General features: G+C 31.1%; 2 protein-coding genes across 7 annotated transcripts in view; one reads left to right on the top strand and one right to left on the bottom strand.

The window, feature by feature from the left end:
* The window catches only part of LOC118196159 (uncharacterized), a 105909-nt gene extending 83395 nt beyond the window's left edge, over positions 1-22514 (bottom strand). The window contains exons 1-3 of the mRNA XM_085813095.1: positions 22277-22514; positions 14834-14984; positions 1487-1543 (exon numbers count right to left, since the gene is read on the bottom strand). Of these exons, the coding sequence (XP_085669221.1) occupies positions 1487-1543; positions 14834-14967 (191 nt within the window). The 5' untranslated portion in view covers positions 14968-14984; positions 22277-22514. The remainder of the gene's footprint in view (positions 1-1486; positions 1544-14833; positions 14985-22276) is intronic.
* A 7-nt stretch (positions 22515-22521) lies between these two features.
* Positions 22522-24390, top strand: part of temp (protein prenyltransferase alpha subunit repeat-containing protein tempura) — a 33472-nt gene continuing 31603 nt past the window's right edge. For 3 of the 6 annotated variants that reach the window (XM_035367575.1, XM_035367574.2, XM_035367569.2), the window contains exons 1-2: positions 22637-22872; positions 23509-23675. In XM_035367575.1, coding sequence (XP_035223466.1) covers positions 23605-23675 — 71 coding nt within the window. In that variant the 5' untranslated portion in view covers positions 22637-22872; positions 23509-23604. Of the gene's footprint in view, positions 22873-23508; positions 23676-24390 lie in introns of all 6 variants that reach the window. The other 3 variants (XM_035367571.2, XM_035367570.2, XM_035367572.2) reach the window with 3 other exon arrangements.

Genomic DNA, 24390 nt, shown 5'->3' with positions numbered 1-24390 from the left:
GACTCTTTGAAACTTATTAATAAAATACTTTTCTGGTAATATGCACAGAAAAGAATCATGACAGAGATGAAATAAAAAACATATAAACAATGCTCACTGTATATTAATTCTTTATATACACTGCACAAAAAAAAGGGGGGAGAGTTCTATATCTAAGTTCTACTGGGCCGATTGACAAAATTCAAATTGCGTTTTTTATGCCTCGAAAGCACGACTTAGGATACATATTAGATTTATATATAGCTTTGTTATAGCATAGATATTTTGACACAAAATCGGACTTTTTCTGAAATAACATACCAATTTTTTTTCATATTTCGATTCTGCGACTCAAATTATGCCTAGATATTAAATTATGTAAAATTTAGTGCACAATTTATGGAGAAATTCAAGCATTTATCTTGGCACAATTTTTTTCAGTTTTCGCCAAGAATAATTCACTTGGTGAACATCTTAATATGTAGCAACCAATTTTACTTTCCCTTCCATTATGCTGGAGCGAAAAAAGGCACCTTGCTCCTACCTTTTTACATTGTGCATGAGGAGAAAAAAGTCCCATCGTTTCTACTTCCAAATAATTTTCGAAAAGTGTCTAAACAACATTTGATATTTTATCGCTTTCAACAAATATGCCAAATTTCAAAATGCTCCAATATATAAATTCACGCCTATCTTCAGAAATTTTGACTAAAAAAATTGTCATTTTTTGCAGGTTATGCTTAAAAATACGTCTACTTTAAGATGATGGTAACAATTTTGTAGATTATAATTCAAAATTTTTTTTGAAAAATTTATAAAAATTATTTAAAAATACAAATTTTAAAAATAAATGTAAAAAAACGGGTGAATTTTATTTCGAATGAACCTAAATTTCGAAATGTGAAAAGAAGAATCAAATAAGTTTAATAAAAAAAAGATAAATTAATAAATATATGCCAAACTCAATGAACACTGAGGAGCTGAAATTTTGAGAGCTAATTTTTTAAAAACTACTCGTGCGATTTTTACAAAACTTGGTAGTTTGGCATAATTTGAGTCGTAGAATCAAAATATGGAAAAAATTGGTATGCTATTTCAGAAAAAGTCCGATATTGTGTCAAAATACCTATATTAGAACAATGCTATATATAAATGCAATACATATCCTAAGTCGCGCTTTCGAGACATGAAAAACGCAAATTGAATTTCATCAATCGGCCCAGTAGAACGGGAGATATAGAACTGTCCCTCCCTTTTTTTTGCGAGGTGTACATATAAATTTACATAACTTCATATAAATCCTTTATCACAAAATATCATTGCATAAAAACAATTCCAAATATATATTTGAATTTAGTAGTAAAAATATCATTTGATTCTTAAGACAATAGAAAATTAAGAGCATTTTATTTAGATTTATTTATAAAATAATTTATGAATCATAAACACTCTTTCTACAGATAAATAAATACAATAACAATATTCTGATTTTTAGAGAAAAATATACCTCTTTTTGTTTTTTCCTTCTCCATGTAAACTATTTTGTACTTCCTTCTTCATATTCCTAAGATAAATATTTAAATTAAAAAAATTAAAATATGTATTCAACTAGTATATGTACTGGTAGGTATATTTAAAAAATTAGATAAAATATACTAGTTTAAATTTAAGAAAAGTAAAAATTATGCATATTTCTTTTCATACATAATGATGAATTATTTATGCAACCACCTTAACAGAAATCGCCATATTTTTAAAGACTGCCAAACTCTGACAGTGACATGCATAACAACTTTTCAATTTCAACAAGCAATATTATTTTCATATGCCTTCTTTTGTTATATTCTAAGTTCCAGAAGTTTTTTATGAACCAACTTGAATATTTTTTTTTTTTTTTTTTTTTTTGCTTTAAACATAATTTTTAAGTAAGCACTTGAGGGATTTCCTGACGGGACCTACTGGACTAAAATTTCTCCAGGAATATAATTTTTTGCTGTAAAATGGCTAAATGTAATAATTGCTTTGAATCTACTTTTACAGCAACAAAAACGAAATTTTCACCAGAAGGAAAAAAACAAAACTATGTTTGTATGTAGGTTTATTAATTGATTTTGGGAATAAATATCTAATTAAAACATGGAATATATATGTATTTACGTAATAAGTATTTTTTTGCAATTAACAGATATCATTCTTTCTCGCCTTTTGTGTGAAATAGATTGCACTAACATGTAAGTACCAGAAATCATCAAAACAACTGTTTCATTATATTGCAAATTAACAAAAGCTTTTTTTATTCAAAAGCAATAGTCATTGTGAATTCATTTTAAGTAAACAGTTACCTTGAAGTATTATTCTAGCATGTTACAAAGTCCGATATCCAGACTAATCGGGACTTTGATGATTCTTAAATCTAGTAAGACGTGTAGATGATATGTAGAAATTATAAAATTTAAAATATGAAATAAGGACGGATTTATGACCTTAAAGAAATCAAAATTTACAAAAAAAAAAAAAAAAAAAAAAAAAAAAAAAAAAAAAAAAAAAAGAGGGACACAATATTTACTTGTTTTCTTTATTAAACATTTCTTTCAATATAATTTTATAGACAGACATAATTTCTTGTTCAGTTATGGAGTTCCACTGTTCAAGTCCTGTGACTGCAGGGCAGAGGATTCCCACTAAATTGTCAATTGAATTTTTTTCATTCTCAACAAACTCTCTGTCACTTTCTTCAAGCAGCAACATTTTATGGATTTAGAATCATACTAAAGATTTTGTCATTCACTAATTGATTGATGACTGAGGCATTGTCACTGCAATGAAAAACTTCTGTTATATCATCTTCATATATTACCACTTCTCCACAAACTGGACATTTTTCCTTTTTTTTCAATATCTGTAAACCTTCAAATTCATGGCTATTATTGTAAAACTAAATATGTATACACTACCATTCACTATACACAATATTAGTGATACATCATGATATTGGCGATTAAAGACATGTTCTTCATCCAAATTTGGTCTTGTTTTTATTACGCACTGAGGAAGTTATGACTGAATCAGATCAGTTTTATTATTTATTATACTTGCATCTATTCTATTTTCCACACATGCTTTAGGCTTATCTGAAATCTGAATAAATAAATTCTCATACATCCTTAAGACTTAATAACAAATCAGTTATTCTTAAACAGCCCTAAACGTTATCCTTTAACCTATGAATATCATTTACAAAATCTACTTTTTACACAGCAAAATTTCTCCTTGTCTACACACACAACACTTCGCAATTAACTGAAATCGTTGCCAAGCATAATGTTAACATAAAAGGTTACAATATTGTTTGGTATTTAATTACTAAAAAGAAAAGTTTGAGTCAATTCTCACGTTTTCTGAATTGACAATCATGCATTGATGAAAGCAAAAAAATAATAAAAAATTATTCTCCAGTTTAGTATCAAGAATATAAGTTATTCAGTAAGTGTAAAATCAGTGATGAATTTTGGTAGAATGTTTCAGTTTGAGATGTTTGCCAAGTAAAAAAACAGAGGGAAATTATATGCTAACAAATGGTTGTGTTTCTTCAACATAGGTATTTTATTAAAATTTTAAATAAAATACCTATGTTGAATTATAAATTTCTATAAATAATAAACCTATAAATTTCTTAATTTGACTTAAGTCTAAATTAGTACTTAAGTCAAATTAAGAATCTAAACCTTCCACATACTTTATAATGAAGAACTGGTGCATGCATGAAGCATTTAGCATATACAGTACAAAGCTGAGATCTGTACGTCCAATATACAGAATGATCTAGAATCTTGACCTCAAAGCCACCAACAATCTTTTTAGTTCAAAGGAGCTTTGTCCCAGAAGGACTATTGTTTTTGTTTTGCGATTGGTTCACTATAAATGTCCGTTTCTCTTTTCAAACTGTTGCCACCATTAAAGTCCAGCATTATATTTGAAGAAATTAAATAATGAAAAATCTGCATAAATGTATGTATATTTCTTGCATTGTGATAAAACAAAGGTACATAGAGCCATCGAATTTTGAATGACATAATCCTACTGCAAATATGGGCATGTGGAAGCCCAAATTTGAAATTTGGAATTTGCTTTATTATCGATTTCATATTCTATAAATCTTTAACGAATTTTTGATTAACAAACTGAAGGATTTCAAAGCGAAAAATGGCAACATTGTACAGAAAAAAAAAAAAAACATTTTTATCTCTAGCATCTGGACTGAGTATCGGAAATTCTAAAGATATGCTCAATTTAAAACTATTTTGCAATATTGCTCTTAAACTGATTTTCTAGTTTAAGTGCAAAGAATGTGATATTCAATAAATAAAGGTAACAGGTAAAATGTTAAAAAGCCCCTTTGGACGTATTTTAAAATCTGAAACCTTTCAGTTTTTTTTTTTTTTTTTTTTTTTTTTTTTTTTTTTTGTATGCTTTATGCATGCACATTTTATTTCTCTCCCCCCCCCCCATAATAAGACATGCAGAGAGTCCCGATTCTTAATTTCATTTCGGCACTGTATAAAATACCTCGCTATTGTCAAATGCGCTAAGAAATGTTGAGGATGAAAAATTTAACAAAAATTTCTTTCCATATGCTAAGAATAGATTTCGTTAATGATACTCATAGACCAAACAATTACATTCAGTGCTAACTGATTTGTTATTTACATAAACCCAGAACTGGCGCCAGAGATTGTATGGTGGAAGAATTTAAGAAGATAAATTTTTTTGAATTTAGAGAAGCACAGAGGAACAAAATTAAAGGATGACAAAACTTTTAGAATTTAGGGAAAGCACTGGGACACAAAAATTTAGAACTTAGGGAGGCGCTTGTTAGCGAAATTCAGGACCTGCACAGACTGCATCAAGCAGTAAGATATCTAGAGCCTTCTCTCGATAAGCCTTGAGTATGTGTGGGAATTTATTTATTTATAAGCCTTAAGCATGTTCAAGAAATAGACATGCGTATAGTAATAAAAAAATACAATTCAGGCTGAATTATCTCAGTGCACGATAGAAGCAAGACAAAAGATATTGAAACAACTTGTTTTTCTTCGCAGATCTCATGATAGCTGATACTCTCAACTGATACTGAAGCTGTTGAACTATTTGCAGATGAATTTATTGAACTCACTAATAGTGAAAAGTTATATCAACAATTTTTCAATGCTGATGAAACTGGTCTTTTCTGGCAATATGTACTGCAGAATAACTTGGCATACTATACAGAAAATGCTTCAGCTGGTATCAAAGATTCCCTTTGGATTCAGCAAGACTAACAATTTTAGCATGCGCAAATGCTCCAGAAATGCAGTATAAACTTTTCCTAAACAGAAAAAATACACGACCTCAAGCATTTAAAAAAGTAAAGATTTTCCCAGTTATATAATGTGCAAATAAAAATAGCATGGATGACACAAGCATTAATGAAGGATTGGTTTGAAAATCATTTCATACCCAAGGCTCGGCAACATTTGAATTTGGTTGGTTTACCTAATGACGCAAAATTTTACTGATTGAGATAACTGTACGGCTCATACTTCACTTAAAAGTTTTAGTAAAGGATTATGTATACATATTAATCTTTCCTCCAGATTGCACATAAATCATTCAGCCTATAGCTATTGGAACAGTACATCAGCTGAAATGCAAATATAAAGTAACATTTTTAAAGTCCATGTTAAATTTCTTGAATAATGGCACGACTATTCAAGAATTTTTGAAATATTTTAGCATAAAATCTGCTGTGTGGAGCAATACAAGATCATCGGAGGATGCATCTTCATATACAGTCAAAAGTCGTTAATTCGGACACCCATAATCCGGAATGATCTATAATCCGGACCTCAAAGCTACAAACTTTCTGCGCATGCGTCGCGTTCACGCATGCGCACAGGCGTTTACGAGAGCGCGTAAGACCCTCACGGCTGCGAATATGTTTGTGCGCATGCGCGTTTAATGTGTAACGGAGTTATACGCTAAGCTAAAGTTATCTAAGCGAAAGTATGTTTTGAAATCCGAAATCTGTTTATCAATTTCACGCTGCTCTGCGGCAGAGGGGGGGGGCAGAAACGTCATTATTAGATTATGATAGATTAGAAAGGTTATGTCAAATAGAATTTCCCATATATATTTACTAATATGTAATTTGTATCTACAAAGCGAAAGTATGTTTTGAAATCCGAAATCTGTTTATCAATTTCACACAGCGGATTGGAAGTTGATCTGTCAACACTATCCTTATCTTCAGAGCAGATGTTTTTATTTTATTTGGGTTATAATTCGGTACTAAGTTTAGTATTTCATCTCGATGTACTCTGTCTTTGATATGATTTAAATCAAGTTCCTCATCATTATAATTCGCTTCTGATAGTGAAGAAAGTGACCCAGAGGTTATTGAAAACGAAAACATTTCGATTGACAAATTAGTCGGTATTCTCAACACAGCAATTATAAGACTTGAACAGCGGAACTTTGTAACTAAACAAGAAATTATGTCTGTTTAATAGAATTAAAGAGAAAGCATTATCACATGAAACGAAGCAACTTACATTGAAGGAAATGTTTAATAAATTAAACAAATAAATATTAAGTTTTTTCTTTTTGTAAATTTTGATACCCTTTAGATCATAATTGTTCTTTATTTCATAAATTACGGTTTCATATTTTTAATTTTGTAATTTTTGCATGCCATCTTACCAGATTTAAACTGATGATCTATAATCCGGAAAAATCGATAATCCGGAATCGCCGAAGTCCCGATGAGTCTGGATTAACGACTTTTGACTGTACTTTAAAAAGTGCTGGGAAAAATTTTTGGCCAGCTATTATATTTCATGATGAGCTTCAGTAAGATGATAGCTGCAAATTTGAAGGTTTTCAGATATCGTAAACAAAAGGGGTGAAATTTTCCAATTAATGGATTTTGTAAAGAAATGTGAAGTGGTAATAAACACAGATGACATAACAGAAGGCTTTAATTGTGATGGCAATGCTCCAATCATCAATCAATTAACAGATGGTGAAATCTGTAGTATGGTTCTAAATCCGGAAAATACCGCTACCCATAGAGAAGAAAGTGACAGAGAGGTTATTGAAAATTAAAAAATTTCAATTAAGAAGTTAGTCGGAGCTTTCAATACAGCAATTACAGGACTTGAACAATGGAACTTTGTAACTGAATAAGAAATTAGATCTATCTATAGAATTAAAGAGAAAGTGTTAAAATAGAAAACGAAGCAACTTGAACAGCTTACACTGAAAAAAATATTGAATAAAGTAAACAAATGTTAAGCTTTTTTTCCATAAATTTTGATATCCTTTAGATTATAAATACTTCATTACTTCATATTTTTAAATTCATAATTTCTACATGTCATCTTAGTAGATTTAAACTGATGATTTAATATATGGAAAAATCCAAAATCCAGGATTGCTGAAGTCTTGACGAGTTCAGACATCGGACTTTTACTGTACTAAAGTGATACACCATTCTGGAATCTAATTCTTTTTCTGTTTTTACAAAAAAATTTCCAAAAAGAAAAAGAAAATTGGTGGTGGTCTGGAGATTAAGTCATTCGGGATATTAGATGTCCAGAATTCAGACTTCCAGATATTATATTCAGATATTACGAAGCATCTGTATTGACAAAATATTAAAATGAGATCAGACTATCAAGTCACAGAGAACTAACATTTGTTCCATGACAATACTTCATCTCACAAAATCATCACATAAATCATATTTTCTTGGGAGTTTATCATACAGCACAGGCTTTATTCCTTAGATCTATCACTACACAATTATGTTCTGCTTCATAATATGAAAATGACAATGAATAGAATTTTTATAATAATGCTGAATTCATATGAGTTGTCGGTAAAATCATATTTCAGGATACCCCTTGACGAAAATTGGCGCCATTCCTGTTTACATCCAACGCCCTCTCCAGTAAAATGTCGTCCAAAACATAATTAAAGCAAACAATATATAATCTCAATAAACTGCATTTTAAATCAAACAATAAAATAACATATGAATGGAACTACATGTTAGCTAATCTAAATAGTACAAAAAGAAAATATCGACTCAACCTTATTTAAAAATTTCTGTTTCTTCGATATATGTGACAAACAAAATTTCTTAACAGCATCCAAAAACTATTTAAAATCATCTGAACTAGAATCTGTATACTGCTGTTGCCACATTAATTCACAAAAGTAAACATGAAAAATATCCTCCATACTGCTGGACTGTCGGTATCATTTCTTTTAAAAATAAATTTTTATTACACCCCAAATACCTTCCATAGTGTTGATATGAGCTTCAGTTCTAAATCTTTAAACCTCACGACATAATTTATCAAGAGGTGAATGAAGCCATTTAAATTTTCATTTACACAACAGTTGATCAATGTTTTCTTTCCCAATTGTTCCAAAGTGTACAGAAGCTGCAGGTTAATGATACCACCAACATGCATTTTATGATGTAAAACAAAAAATAATTATGTACTCCCTAATCAACATCCATACCTAAGTAAGCCTTACAAAAATTTTGTGATCAATTAATATCATCGCAATCACGTCATAACAGGGTTCCCATAACCTACTCAGGTACTTTCGTATTAACGCCACCACAGCTGAAGATTTGGCAGTTTTTAAATGCTGCCAATCTACATCTAAAATTTTTGCAACAAATCATAAATTAAAACACTTTACTTAAAACCAAAACATTTTCAAAAATCAAAACGCTTTATTTAAAATCAGAGTAGTCAATCGGATTTCGGTGGAAAATGTGCCGATATAAAGTTTAACATAGGTTCAAAACAGTCTCTATTTTCTTTGACCTGATGCTGTCGTCATATGAACTCTGCTAAATAAGATTCTAAATGATGGCTCGCTGTCCCACTATGTATCTTGTTATTCCATTTAGCACTGCCCCACATTCTCTCAACTGTTTATGTATGAACTCCTCTATCAGGATCAATAAATTTGTATTTATGATTATTAACTTTAGCATGTAGGAATAATTCTTTTTCTATTCTATTTGTTTAGTAACCTTTCCAATTGTCAGAATAAATTTTTCTGCTACCATCTGCAATGTTTTCAATAATTTTATTAAGGGCAGAGCCAGTTCTATTAGGAACAGTGACAACAAACAAATCTTTTGTTTCTCTACATATACTACCAACCACCCACTGTTCCGGTAATACTCGACCACAATTATTTTTACGCTTAGTAAACAAACTTTCATCAATTTCCACAGTGCAATCGGGTCCCCCTACCTTCTTGTTTGGTTTATTCTCCATATCCAAGACACATAATTCATGCATGTAATTGTTCCAATCTACAACAATTTTATCTGATAAATCAAGTTGCTTTTCACAAAATTTAATCGACGTCAACTCCTCGCACCAGCAGTACATGAATCTCATAGCTGAACAAAGTAGAATTCTGCTTCTTTCAAACCAGTTGTCTTTTCTAAGTCCCACTTGCTGATCACATTGTCTTAAATTACATTTACAAAAATAAAGTTTCATACCATGCGAATTGGTACATTTTCATTTTTTTTTTTTTGGCAAAATATTTCGCTCCTGAAAATATAAAATTGCATCTTCTTCTGTGTTTCGCAAATACCAAAGACGGATTTTCGTAGCACTTAAAAATGGCATCAAAAATTAGCAAACAACAAGGCAAAAAGGAATAAGATAATTGCTTGCGAACAAAAGGATTGCTCTTTATTGGCACATCAGGGCAACTTCTGCTGCGGTGGCGTTAATATGTAAGTGCGGTGTCGTTAATATGTAAGTACCTCTACTCAGGTTACCATAAATGAAATAACTGGGCGATAATCCAAAGGGTACCCTAAAATATAGACTAACTATGCTGTCATAACAATGATTATCAAGATCATCTTAAAGACAGACTTTCAAAAACTTGTCCTATATTGATTTAATGTGCCAAGTACTGAAATAATGAAAAAAAAAAAAAAAGCATATTTTGATCGAAATATTTAATTTTTGCTCTGTTTAAAATACTTGGTTTTCTTTTCACAGACATAATATATATATATATATATATATATATATACACATGACTTAGGATTTATAAAGCCATGTATTTTTAGAAAACAGCTTAGAACTGAAAGTTTATACTGTCTCACCACTCATCTATGCTGCCACTTCTTCCAACAAGCTTTAGAACTCTCAGCATTTTCAGCATATTGCCTCAAACTATGAACGAAAACTATATATACAGACAATTGAGACTAAAAAAAATGTTTAGGACAATTCATCTAATTACAAAAAATTTTCGTAACACAAAAATTTCAATTGTCTGTTTCGTCGAAACGCATAATAGAGTTAGCTTGGTTCGACGTTTAACTAGAAATTTCCCTTGAAAAGCCAGGTTGGACGTCGAATTGAGCTAATTTACCATTTTCCGCTTTATAATTTTTATGTTTTTTCATAAGTTTTTATTTGTTTTAACTTGTTCCATCGATCGGTTTTTTATATGTTTTAACATTTCACTTATCACATCGATAGGTATTTTACTGTATTTTTTGCCATTGACCTGTTTCCAACGCTTAGTATTTTACTGTGTTTTATATTATACATTTTATTTTGCGTGTAGCCTAATTTTTCATCCTTCAATGTTATTGTTTTTTAAAAAATACTGTGTTGAACTTTTTCTTGGAGCCACAGCTCCTGGTAACTTTTTGGCGAGCTAACTACAGTTTATCTTCTTCTCTTTTCCTTAATTTCGCAGCATATTGCGCAAAAAAAATTTTTAGACCAAATTGGTCTTTTTTTATAAAGTACTTACTACCTAGCTTTTTAATTATATATATATACAGGGGTTGGACAAAAATATGGAAACACCTTTAAAAAAACATATTTCTTTGCTTAATATGGTGTAGGAAACCCGTTGTCATCCAAAACAGCTTGCAATCTTCTCGGAATGGATAAATACAGTTCCTGTACGTTTGCCAAGAGAATATTATACCATTCTTCCTGCAAAATGGTGGCAAGTTCAGATAACGATGTTGGCTGTGGATAACGAGAACGCACTTTCCGTTCCAATGTAGACCACAAAGGTTCGATAATATTCAGGTCTGGTGACTGTGGTGGCCAGGGGAGATGGGACAACTCATCCTCGTGCTCAGAAAACCAGTCCTGGACAATGTGAGCTGTGTGAACAGGAGCTTTGTCGTCTTGGAAGACATCATCACCATCGGAGAACAAAGTTTGTACCATGGGATGAACTTGATCGGCCAAAATGTTCACATAAGTCTTGGCAGTCATGTGCCCTGACACAGTTATCATGGGGCTAGCAGAGAACCACGATATGGCTGCCCAAACCATAACAGAACCCCCACCATGTTTCACTCTTGGCAACAAGCAGTCTGTATTATAGGCTTGAGATGGCGTTCTCCAGACGTAAACTCGGCCAGAAGTGGGAAACAATGTGAAAGAAGACTCGTCAGACTATATTACTCGCTTCCAGTGCTCTATAGTCTAGGCTTTATGATTTAAACACCCCTTTTTCCTGTTACGGGCATTAGCATCACTGATGAGTGGCTTCTCAATTGCAGCATGGCCAGCAATTCCCTGTTTATGAAGCTCCCTTCTAACTGTTTTGGTACTCACAGGGTTCGGTAACATAACATTCATTTCAGCAGTAACTTTTGCAGCTGTGGTCTTCTTATTTCTTGTTACAATTGCCCTTAATGATCGTCTGTCACGATCACTGAGGACACACTTTCATCTGTGCTGTGATTTAGCAGATGATGTTTTTCCGCTTTTCAAATATGCGGAATAAATCTTCGATACAGTACCTCTTGAAACACTAAACACCTCGGCTAGCTTGCTTACGGAAGCACCTACCATAAGTGCTCCAACAATTTGCCCACGTTCGAAGTCTGTTAACTCTGACATAATGCAATGACAACCTCACATAACAGTACTCCAACAACAACTGAACTGTTTAGCACATTTACGAAGTTGTATAGGAAACATCAGTAGTCAAAAATGCCAGCGCCACCTACATATTTCATTAAAATCAATCTTTCTTTTCAAACATGCATTTCACAGGGTGTTTCCATATTTTTGTCCATCCACTGTATATATAAATATATATACATATATATATATATATATACGACATATACGTATATATATATATATATATATATATATATATATATACGTATATGCACTAGTGTAAGGGATGACATCTTCCATGATGGACAGATTCACACCACTGAATGAAGCTGAGAGAGAACAGAAAATGCAAGTGAGCAAAGAAGGTGTGGGAGTAAAAGTTGCATAATGATGTGAAGATGATGAACTTTCCTTTAATATATTTGTCATCTTGTACATACAGTTTTCATCCTGATTCATACATGTTAACACCTTTTGAAAATAATCATTAAAACAGCATTCATTTGGTTTTAGTATACGTGTCCCCTAGACGTCTGAAGGGTAAGCCTTATTCTATGAAGGGAATTCTATAAAATGGTATTCTACACTCAAACATATATGTGTGTGACACACAAACATATATGTATATGCATATATATATTTTTATATAACATATATGCATATTTTTACACATATAGGTGTGTAAATCACACATATAAGTGTAAAAATGTGTTATAAAATAAATCACACACACATATGTATATGTGTGTGTGATTTATTTTGCTGTATATTAACTTGATATTAGACGATAGCTTTATTAGGGAAAGCACTAATTCACCTTTTACTCATAGTCAAAATGTTGCGCAGATGAATTTGCAGACAAACATGGAAAAATTCAACATAACTTTATTATCAAATAATGTAATTCTAGAGATACAATTATGCTTCGCATATGATTATGGATGCAATAGGCATCCCAAAATTTTTTATACAAGTTATGTTTTAGAACAATGGAAAATTGTGGTATAGCAAACAGACATCATTTAGCAAGAGAGTGAAGGTGGCAAAAGAGAATGTGTACAATGATACAAAGTATTTATAACTCGGAAATTCTTTATTTGAGTTCTAGATAATGAATGAGCAAGAGTTTTCACAATGCTGAGAAATGATGATGCAAAATGATGCCATACCTATTCCGGTAAAAGTATATTTACGGGTACTCCTTGGTGAAAATTGGCAGTACATGGATACCCAGTTTGTGCAATTCTTTGACTCCTTATTTTGGCTTTGTGTAGCTGTACACAATGATCTATTGGTGAAAGTATATTTTAAGGTACCCCTTGGCGATTTTTGGCGGTACATGGATACCGAGTTTGTGCAATGTTTTGACTTGTCATTTTGGCCTGCGTAGCAGCGATTTTTGGCGCAAAAATTGCCACTAAGCCAAAATAACAAATCAAAGAATTGCACAAACTCGCAATCTATGTACACATTGACCTATTTTCACTTTAAAAAAAATCCCCAAATTGCACAAAAATGGCATTGTGCACTCCCTTGACTTATCCATGTACACATCGACCTATTTTCACTTTAAAAAAAATCCCCGAATTGCACAAACTATGTTTTACGCATTCCCTTGAGTTTGTCCATGTACACATCAATATATTTTCACTTAAAAAGTCAAAGGAGCACCCAATTCTACAGCAGAGGCAAACAAAAAATACATAATCTCAATAAACTACATTTTAAACCAAACAATAAAATAACATAAAAAAGGAAAAACCTGTTATGTATTTTAGCATTACACAAAGCAAAAATCCCCTTAACTTATTTAGAAATTTCTTCGTCTTCAGTCTATGGCACACAAAATTCCTTAACAGCATCCAAAAACTTCCTAAAATTATCTAAACTACAATCCGTATATCACCATCGCCACAGAAATTCACAAAAATATACTATGTAGTTCCAGACTATGGCTACTAAGTAAACCTTCATTTACACAATTAATTCACTCGATTAATGCAATTTCCCCTTTTGTTCCAAATCGTACAGAAACTTCAAATTAATCCTACTACATTCAGCCAATGTACTGTCTAAACAATGAAACAAGCAATGTACTTTCTAAGCAACACGCACCACAAAAGCCTTTGCAAAACATCACGATTCAGAATTTCCCAGAATAATGCAAACAATTACGTCATAATAGGGTTTCCATAACATTCAACTACTCAGGTTACTATAAACGATACAACTTGGCGATAAATGAAACAACAACTTGGTGATAAATGAAACAACTTTGCGGTAATATAAGGGGTACCTTCAAGTCAACTCTAACCGATCTATTTTTACTTAAAAAAACATCATAGAATTGTACAAACTAGGCATTGCACACTCCCTTGACTTTATCCATGTACACGTTGACCTATTTTCACTAAAAAAAAAATCTGCGAATTGTACAAACTTCGCATTGCGCACTCCCTTGACTTTGTCCATGTCAACATTGATATATTTTCACCTAAAAAGTCAAAGAAGTACCCAATTCTAGGTAAAAGTATGTTTACGGAACATTCAACTACTCAGTTTACCATAAATGAAACAACAACTTCGTGATAATACAAGGGATACCCTTCAGTTTACTCTAATCCTTATTCCTGAATATGAGATGTGCTCAATTAAAATTAAAAATTTACAGGTCTATATGCAAATTTATTTTTCCTATTTTATATTTCACATATAGTCCTTTTTGCAACTTTTATATTATCATACATTTTCATTACTATGTTTCTAATATATATCTTGTTTCACCATATAAGCATCTCAAAAACGAGATACATCTCATAACCCTCTTAAAAACTTAGATAATATATTTAAGAGCATAACTAAAATGTACTTACGAACAAAACAACTGCAAAGCTTCAGTTTCATAATCAGAAGTAAATGCTTTAGAAAATTTTTTGTTGACAATCTTTACCCATGGGAAAAGCATTTTTTTATTTTCCACAGACATGTTTATATTCTCTAATTCCATTTCATAGAAAAAAAGCACTAGAATATGAAAAACAAATCATTATATTTTAATATATACAAATCACACTAAGTTTTTTTATAGAACTATACACAGAAAGAAAATACCATTTTCACAAATTCAAAAGAATAACTATTTACAAATTATCCAGCCAAATAATCAATTAATCACACTTGACATCTTAAAATGTATCTTGGATTTTCAATATCTGTGTTTTAAAAAAGTGTATAAAAGTTTGCTGCATAGATACTTGGGTACTTGTGTATTAGAAGAGCAAAAGCCACCAAATTTCCAAAATGTGCCAATCTTTGACATATCATGTGTGTCATTTCATCAGTTTTAGCAAGCAATATCACTATTTATGTATACATTCATTTTCTTGTATTTTAATGGCTTATACAGAAAATCATAATACTGTTTGCCATTAATTTATTTTTTACATACACATTTTAGAAATTTGTCTGCAGTGGAAACAACTGATACAAAATTTCTTCATACAGTATTCTGCCACAAAATCATAGAAAGGGAAAATTAATTAGTAACTATTCTTAAAACGAGTGCCTCAAAATTTCCACTGGAATAAAAAAAAACCAAATTTGCTTGTAAGTAATTTGTTGATTGATTTTCTGTTTAAATATCATATTAAAATGTAAAATATGTATGGAATAAATAGTCTTTTGCAATTATGAGTCCATCTTTCTTGTACATTAGTACCATTCCATGTAATTTTACATTCAGCAGCACCTGAAATATGGTCATCCAAACTAAGTACCATTCCATATAATTTTCTGTTCAGCAGCAACTGAAATATGGACAACCAAATTAACTTTTTTGGCTATTATGGGTTTTTTTTTTTTTTTTTTTTTTAATGAAAAAAAGAAACTCAAACTTGAAAACGATGTGCATAGTGCATAACACTATTTCTGCGAAAGAATAAAAATGCCAAGAAGAAAAGATGTTTGTAAGTGGTCAGGTTTTAGAATTAGTAGATTTTTCTGCTTAAGATATATGTACTCTGATCACACTGACTCATTTAAAAGTATGGCGATTATGATTGACGATTAAATCACTGAGATTACATTAAATCTTCCCAATGTGCATTATGTAAAAGAAAGTGTCTATTTTCTTAATACTGAAATTCAATGTGAAAAATTACCTGCAATTTTGAATATGATACTGTCTTAATGTTTAGACTGATTCCACAGCGGCATCAATTGATCAATCAATTAATCAATATCAATCAATACGTTGAACATCACTACTTTTTAAAACAGCTGCTGAAAGATTATGCAACACTCAATTGCAAGATGATGTTAAGCACCGCAAATCATCATAACAGCAGCCAATGAATTTCAAACAACTTTAAAGGCAGATTTTTCAATTAGGCAAAGGTTTAATTTGATGATTACATTACAAATCTTCATAACTTATTACAACAGATCACACTGAAAAGAGTCAAATTTCACAGCCGCAACAAAAAACTATCCTGTTCCTCACAAGAATGTTAGAAGACATTTGAAAAATGCTGAATAGCACAAATTCTAGTTACACTAATCTTTTTTTTTTTTTTTTTTTTTTAACTTCTGATGCTCTTGTAAAGAATGGGATAGCTTTTTAGCTGCTACTGTAAAATTTGACTTTTGTCACATAGCCTCTTTTTTACATCTTTCGATTCAACTGTTCTGCAATTTATTCATCTTATAATGTGCTATGACTAGTGATGCAATATACTCCACACATGTTTGATTGAGGGAAAGATTGAAGATTTGACAAGGAAGGAAAAGGATGTAACACTTGGATAACATTGAATGAAGAAAAAGTTGTAAAGGTAGGGATTATTGGAATATATTGGCTATCAGATCTGAGAAATTTCACATTTGGCCATGAACTGCTATGCAAACTGGGCTATTCATGCAATGTCTACTACAAGCAATTTTGATGTTTCACAATAAATAGCGTCTTTTAACCTTTTTGCAACGGCGCACCTTTGTTTAAGACACTCGTGCGGGACAGAAGAGAATCAAAGGCAGTCACCGTACAGGACGGAGGTTTTGCATCGCTAAGCCTAAATTTATTAAAAAAATCAGAAAAACAAGTTTCGCTTCTAGCATCAAAATTTTTGGTTTCATTTTAGACTATTACTTGAGCTCTTATATATGTTAAAATTAGCACTTAAAACATTTTTTTTATTATTATTTTACATGAAAATATACTTAAAAAATTGCTTATCTTGTAAAATAATTTTCGGAAGTGCTATTCAGATTATATCAAAGTTTTAATTGATAAAATCCATCAATAAAGTTTAAAATTAATAAAAAGAACACAATAAAGATTATTTACAGTAAGAAATAACAAAATTTAAAATGAAAACGAGCGTGGTAAATCTCGAAGAACAGAGAAGTATCACTTTCTAACTCTTAGAAAAAGTATCACATTTTAACTCTTTAGAAAATGTATCAATATCTCATTTGCGTGAGTAAATGGTTCACTAACCATACGAGGGTATTCTTCCTCTGATAAATATAAATAGTGCCTTCCCGCCATAATAGACTGAAGGTGAGGCTTTCCTAAATAAAAAAAGAAGGAACGGAAATATATCTGAAGGGAATGCAAAACATAAAAAAAACTCAGACCGTATATAGCAGAGGAAAAAAATAGAATAAAAAAAGGGGAATTGGATATAAATCAGATACGAGAATGTTTTCATTAGCACAGCGATTTAAAGAGCCCACCTCTGTTTATGCTTTTCCTCCGCCCCCCCCACCCTCAAACAGCTGATGAGTAAAATACCACAGTCAAGCAGAATACATCAAACTCAAGGTCAGGAACCTAAAACTGTGTTCATTTCAAAAGTAAAGGACATAGGATGCCATCTAGTGGCCTTCAGAAAAACGTTCCACCCTAAAATGCGTATACGCATCACCCGTCCTCTGAATGCAATCTCTACTAATGCGTGGATGGGACACCCGGCTGTAAGAGGCATTCTTAGGAAATGCGTATATGGGATGCCTGTCCTGAAAGGGTTAAACACTGCAAAGCTTAACAGTAATACTCCTTGACCACTGGACAAGTAAAACAAACACATGATGAAAAATGTTCTTTTTACTGTTTCAACTCATTTACTTTTTTTTCTCCATTTTGGAAAAGGTGAAACCTTTAATTGTACCAACAGATTTAGTTTCAGAATCGTGGCTATAGATTCACAACTTGATATGACTAGTCTTGAAAAAATGTTGTCTCTCACAGCTCATTCAAAGCGATCTTGCCCAGCTGAAACTCGGCTTTCTGTTCATTTGTTTTGTCGTGAACTTCACAAACCCACATCACATACTCAGATCTTCAGTAAGAATAGTGTGCAATTCAATAGGACTTATTAATAACTAATGCTGAGCTCTTCAGACATCTCACAGATATCCACATTCCTTCTGAAGAATGATTTGATTTTCCCACTCAAATATATGCATATCTTTGATGCTTTTCTCAGTTTTGCTAGTTAACATTTCCCAGGCCACTCACTACTTTCTAGACCAGTGGTCACCAACCGGTGGTCCGTGATAACTCTTTGGGACATTATTTATATTTTTATGAAGATTCAGTTTAAAAAATGATAAATGGATTATGGAATATGGATTATACTTTTTTTTAAATTTTAGCTACTACTTTTAGGTTAATTCCTTCCGAATTTAGCGATTTTTTAGCTACTTTTGCAGGTGTATCTAGCAATATTTGAAAGTGAGAGCTGGCATCCATGGATACACTGCTGTTATCAATATCAGCACGAACTGGAATTCTCTTTCCTTTTGAATTACAAATTATTGTAGTCATTAATAACACAGTCTCCCTTCGTGTCAATAGGTAACTTAATGGATTTTTTATGAATGGAACTTGATGGAATTTTCACAAGAATCATCACTGGATGTTTCCATTTTTGTTTTGTCTAACTATTGATCAATGGTGCCACTGCGGAGTAAGCGATGATTATCATGTTTACAATAATTAGAAATTGGCGGCATAAAACTATCAGTTTATTAATATTGCTTTGCACTTGCCAATTTGTTCTTGTTTTTCGTGAACTTCTTTTCAGTGATATGGAAATGTGAAGCTTTCTGTACAAGAAGGTAAGATTTTTGTACTTTTCATGTAATTTTTCAATGTGAACAAAATATGTGTAGTTTGCTAATTATTATTGTATAAATAAATGTATTTACCTTTTTTTTTTTTTTTTTTTTTTTTTTTTTTTTTTTTGTAATTCATATTAGTGATACGCCAAATATAAAATTATTTATTTAGTGGTCCATGAAGTTCTAAGGGGTGACGACTGCTGTTTTAGACCAGCTTGGAAATCTGTCCATGCACAAACATTCAGCGGTTGATCTTTGGATTATGGTAACTTGGCGATTTCTTGGCGAAAATTTGGCCACCAACTCTGCTACAGCAACCTTCTACTATTTTTTTTTCGGCGTCAGTGTTCAGTAAATAAAAAGAAAAGACATGTTTCTTTTCTTTTTATTTACTGAACACTTTTTCCATCAATCTGCTAGCCGAATTACACTTATGCTAGAAATTTTATGGAACAAAACTGCTTAATCATGACAAATATTAACTGCAAAATTGGGAAAAAGTGCAGAATCGCAAACTCCTTGCCGCGTTTTTCAGAATCACACATACACAGTAACCATGTACACGTCGACTTATTTTTACTTAAAAAAACATCCCAGAATTGCACAAAAATGGCATTGCGCACACCCTTCACTTTATCCATGTACTGCTTTTTTCTCATAAATTAGAAAAATTTGCAAGAAAATGCAGGAAAATTTTTTGCATCTTTAAACTCGGTAAAAAGCACATATATGAAATTAACCTGATCGCGAAAAAGTCCCTTTCCAAGGATGAACATTTCCACGTATAAAATAAATAAAATATCAAAAACTTTTCCCTCTCAATTATCTATTATAAAACGTCACCAATGAATTTATAATGAAAACATTAAAAATGGTTTCAAATACTTAGTGTCAAATATTTAAATTATTTCCATGCACGTTTACTTCTACTGAAACGTATTCCAAATTGCTACAAACATATAATTCACAAAAAAACTATCATTTAATTAAGATATAATTAAACCATGTACATGTCGACTTATTTTTACTTAAAAAAACATCCCAGAATTGCACAAAAATGGCATTGCGCACACTCTTCACTATATCCATGTACACTGCTTTTTTCTCATAAATTAGAAAAATTTCACGAAAATGCAGGAAAATTTTGTGAATCTTTAAATTCGGTAAAAAGGACATTTATGAAATTACCTGATCGCAAAAAAGTATATGCCCTTTCCAAGGATGAACATTTGCACGTATAAAATAAATAAAATATCCAAAAACTTTTCCCTCTAAATTATCTATTATAAACGTCACCTGCAAATTTATAATGCAAACATTAAAAATGGTTCCAAATACTTAGTGTAAAATATTTAAATTCTTTCCATGCACATTTACTTCTACTCAAACGTATTCCAAAATACTACAAACATATAACTCACAAAATCATGATCATTAAATTAAAATATAATTAAATTTAAAAACACTACTTAAAATATAAATAAGTACATACATTAAATCAATAAAAATTAGCTTACAATCCTAATTACTTTAAACTAATTCATTGCTAATAACAATTTCCCAATAATACCATATTAATTTATTTATTCCTTACATGCATAAAAATAATATCCTCAAAAAATACTAACTTACCTAATTTTCTTCACAATCTTGATTGCATAGCGGATAAACTTTTCTTATAGATTAAATAATCCAGTAGTCAACTGGCAGTCTATTCACCCACTAATAAGAAATTAATAAAATTTCCCCCATACTCAAATGACTTTCAGCAAACCACCTACTCTTCTTTACACTCCATTTCACAAAAAGTCCATTTTCACCAGATTTCTTGCACCGCCATTCAAACTTATCTGTAATATCCTTCCTTTCACACAATCTCATTTCATTCCCACATGTTGCACATTCATACTTATCCGCAATTAATCCTACACTCATACACCATTCAAGCAATTCTTTTCGATTACACATAAACGCAATAAAAATTTCGGATTTACTTTACATAGGGCCATGGGATCCAAATATTAAGCAACACTTTCACAGAACATAGAATGAACCTAATGCTATAAAGTACGGCAGCTATTTTCACAAATTTACCCCCTTTTCCGATTAAAGAACTGTGATTCGTCCATAAATGTCACATGACATATTTCATGATCTCTCATTTCCCTCACACAAAATAATGCGTAATCGGAACTGAGTACGTTTCACATTATTCCCAAAGTCCTAGGTAGTAACCTTTATTGCCTACCAAAATGTCGCCAAACTACCTGTTACCATATTCCAAAAATTAGCCTATTCAGCTTGAAGAGTGCCTGGGCTTGAATTGCCTTATCCCTATCGAATATGGCATCACTTTTTGAATATTACAAACCATGACAAATCATGAATAGCAATTATAGGCATAATATGAAGATAAGCATGTTGAAACAGAAGTAATCGTTGAAGTAGACTGCAGAAGGTCTGGCATCGACAGGCTTAAAGAACATTGGTTTGGTGTTCAAAGAGGAAACAGAGACGATCAGCAGTGAAGACTGAAGTAGCTAGAGAAGTGAATTAACTACTGAAGCATTACTAGAAATTCTGAACCATCATAAAGACAATAGTCAATATTCTCCTTCCCTCCCATACACATTTAACAACTTTTAGTTAAATCTCTGAGCTAGGACAAACTGAGCTAGGATGATATAACTTAGTGCACATATGCAGCATAAGCCAAAGTCAATCTGTATCAAATAGCATTGCTTGTGTGCTTTTACTTTACGTATGTGGTGCAAGTCCCGATTCGTTTTCTTTTTTTAAAACATGTCTTGTATTTCTGTGTTTTACCATCAATCATGTCTTTCTCTAAATTCAAATCCAAACCAAGAAGGGAAACAGTTGACACCGATAAACGAATAACAAAGAGTACCTTCCGAAAACAATTTGCATTAAAAAAAATTACCGTAAAAGTTAAATAATAAATTCCTATGCTCGCATTGCATTCTGATAACATATATTCAATTTTTAAATTCATATTTTATCAATAAGAAAAGCACATGTTCTTCTTGAATTCCTCAGTATTTCATATTCGCATTTACAGAAGGGAGCGATCAACCTATATTTTTTTATTTCCTAAAATATGCTACATATTACAGTTCATGTAGATAATAAACAAAATAAAATAAGAGAAATTTATACATAACAGTACATACCATTATACAGATTTCAACAAGTTAAATTTCGAGTTACAAATACAAGTTGAAAATTATTGCCGCTTTCTAATAAATAAAAATGCGACAGTTTAATTTGATGTGGCTCTCTTTCTAGTGTTTGAAACAAGCTGCTGAACCACATTTACTATCTACTTTACAATAAAATTTAATACCTTAGCAACTCATATCTGCTAAAATTTTAATTTTGTTTTCATTTTTAAGTAAATGAAAATTTTCTTTGACTTTTCGGCTATATTGCCAAACTTGGAGAGAAAAGTGAAGTGAAATGGTGTTAGGAACAAAGACGTGTTATTGTGATCTCCTTTAAAGAACGAATTGTTTTACACGCGAAAAGTAAATACGATAGTTTCGAGAAATTGTGTACAATTTATCATTATATCTTAATATTTAATAGATGACAGATTTAAGTCTCAAATGCTTAACACTCATAAGTTACTGTCTTTTTTTGGCCTAATGTAAGGATATTGTTAAGTGTAAAAACAACTTCCCCAAATGTAAATCATTCATATTTTTGAGCAGTATTTCGCATATTTTATCAGTGTGTGCTATTAAAGAGATCATTTTTCAAGTTAAAGGTTTATGACATTCTTGCTTGTTACTTTTAATATCCCTTAAATTATTTAGTAGTTGTAAGTGAAATTCGTATATGCACAAAGTGTATAAATAGTTTCTAAAACACTATTTCGAATGGCTGTGGATGATATTGATTAACTTTATAAATTGAAACCGGTTTGTTCTAGCATTCAAATTTTTAATTAAATATAACGTATCTGTTCTCTTGTTTGTAATACATCAATTATGTACTTTTCCATTTATTGTAACCGTATGTTTATGTACTTTTCCATTTATTGTAACCGTATGTTTATAATGGGGTTCCCTAAAAAAGTTATATTTTTAATTATCTAAATAATACTTAGCTTTTATGTGTATTTAATTTTATATTTTGACTATTTATTCGACAGTTATGTTCATATTTTTTGTTTTTATGTTCATATTTTTTGATTTTATAAGTACATTATTTTTAGAAATATTTAATACATAAGCAACACTGCATATGTGCATATGACTGTCATCAAATTCAGTGCAAAAATATAGATGTAATGTAACACTGGTGTAAAATATTGTAAAATTGATGTAATAGTGTATAACATTGCTTCTGAAAGATAATTTTCATTATTGTACTGATAAATAAATATATACTGCTTTTTCAGGTATATAGACATATAATTAGTGTATATGAAGAAAAATGAGGTTTTCTTTCTTGAAGTTGTATTCAAATTTAACTGCATGTAGATTCCTCTTGTGATATGGAGGCTGATGATCTTGCGGAAAGAATTTTGCTAGATTTGAGAAATACGTTTAAGAAAGATCCTCTTATGTAAGATTTATTATTATTATTAAATACTTAAAGAAATATTGTTATTTGACTGGTTTTGAGAAGTAGATTTAAGGAAGGTGCTTTTATGAAGGACATACTTTTTCTGTCTAGAAAAGCAAACATTGATTTTGGTTTAGTTATGTAAATATTTTACTTCTGTATCATTATGTCATTTAAGACTAAAGGAGATAGAGAATTTTCTTTCTTTTTTATATTGTTGCGTGCGTACGGGTTCGTTTGGAATTTAATGCACAAGTCCGATGAAAAATTAATAAGATTTATTATCACAAATAAATAAAACACAATACTTCAATTTTCTCAGATATTCGTGCAATATTACAATATCTCACAGTAGTTATCTTTTAATTACTCAAACGTTCAAGAGAACTTAATTCAAATCAGCTAAAGAAAGCTAATCCGCAAATTCGGTGCAATCAACAAGAGCAGTTTTGTAAACAAACTCTTAAAACAACAAGCTAACTAAAATAACTGACTGACTGAATTGAGAGGTTTTCCTCCTTTTTATAAGATTTTAAAATCGCATACGAGAATTTTCTAGTGCTTTCTTGAAATCAAAAAGAGATATTTATTAAATGTTACATGCACGCGCTCTTGTATTTTCAATTTTCCAGCTTAGCTTTCTTTTAATATTCGTCATGTGCTGCACTGCACGGGGAATAAAATAATTTAATTTATAATTCAACTAACATTAGCT

Source organism: Stegodyphus dumicola, chromosome 3, assembly GCF_044657685.1.
Source record: "Stegodyphus dumicola isolate Sdum_Otavi_A_Nest chromosome 3, ASM4465768v1".
Lineage (NCBI taxonomy): Eukaryota > Metazoa > Arthropoda > Arachnida > Araneae > Eresidae > Stegodyphus > Stegodyphus dumicola.
This window is presented reverse-complemented; position numbering and strand designations above follow the sequence as displayed.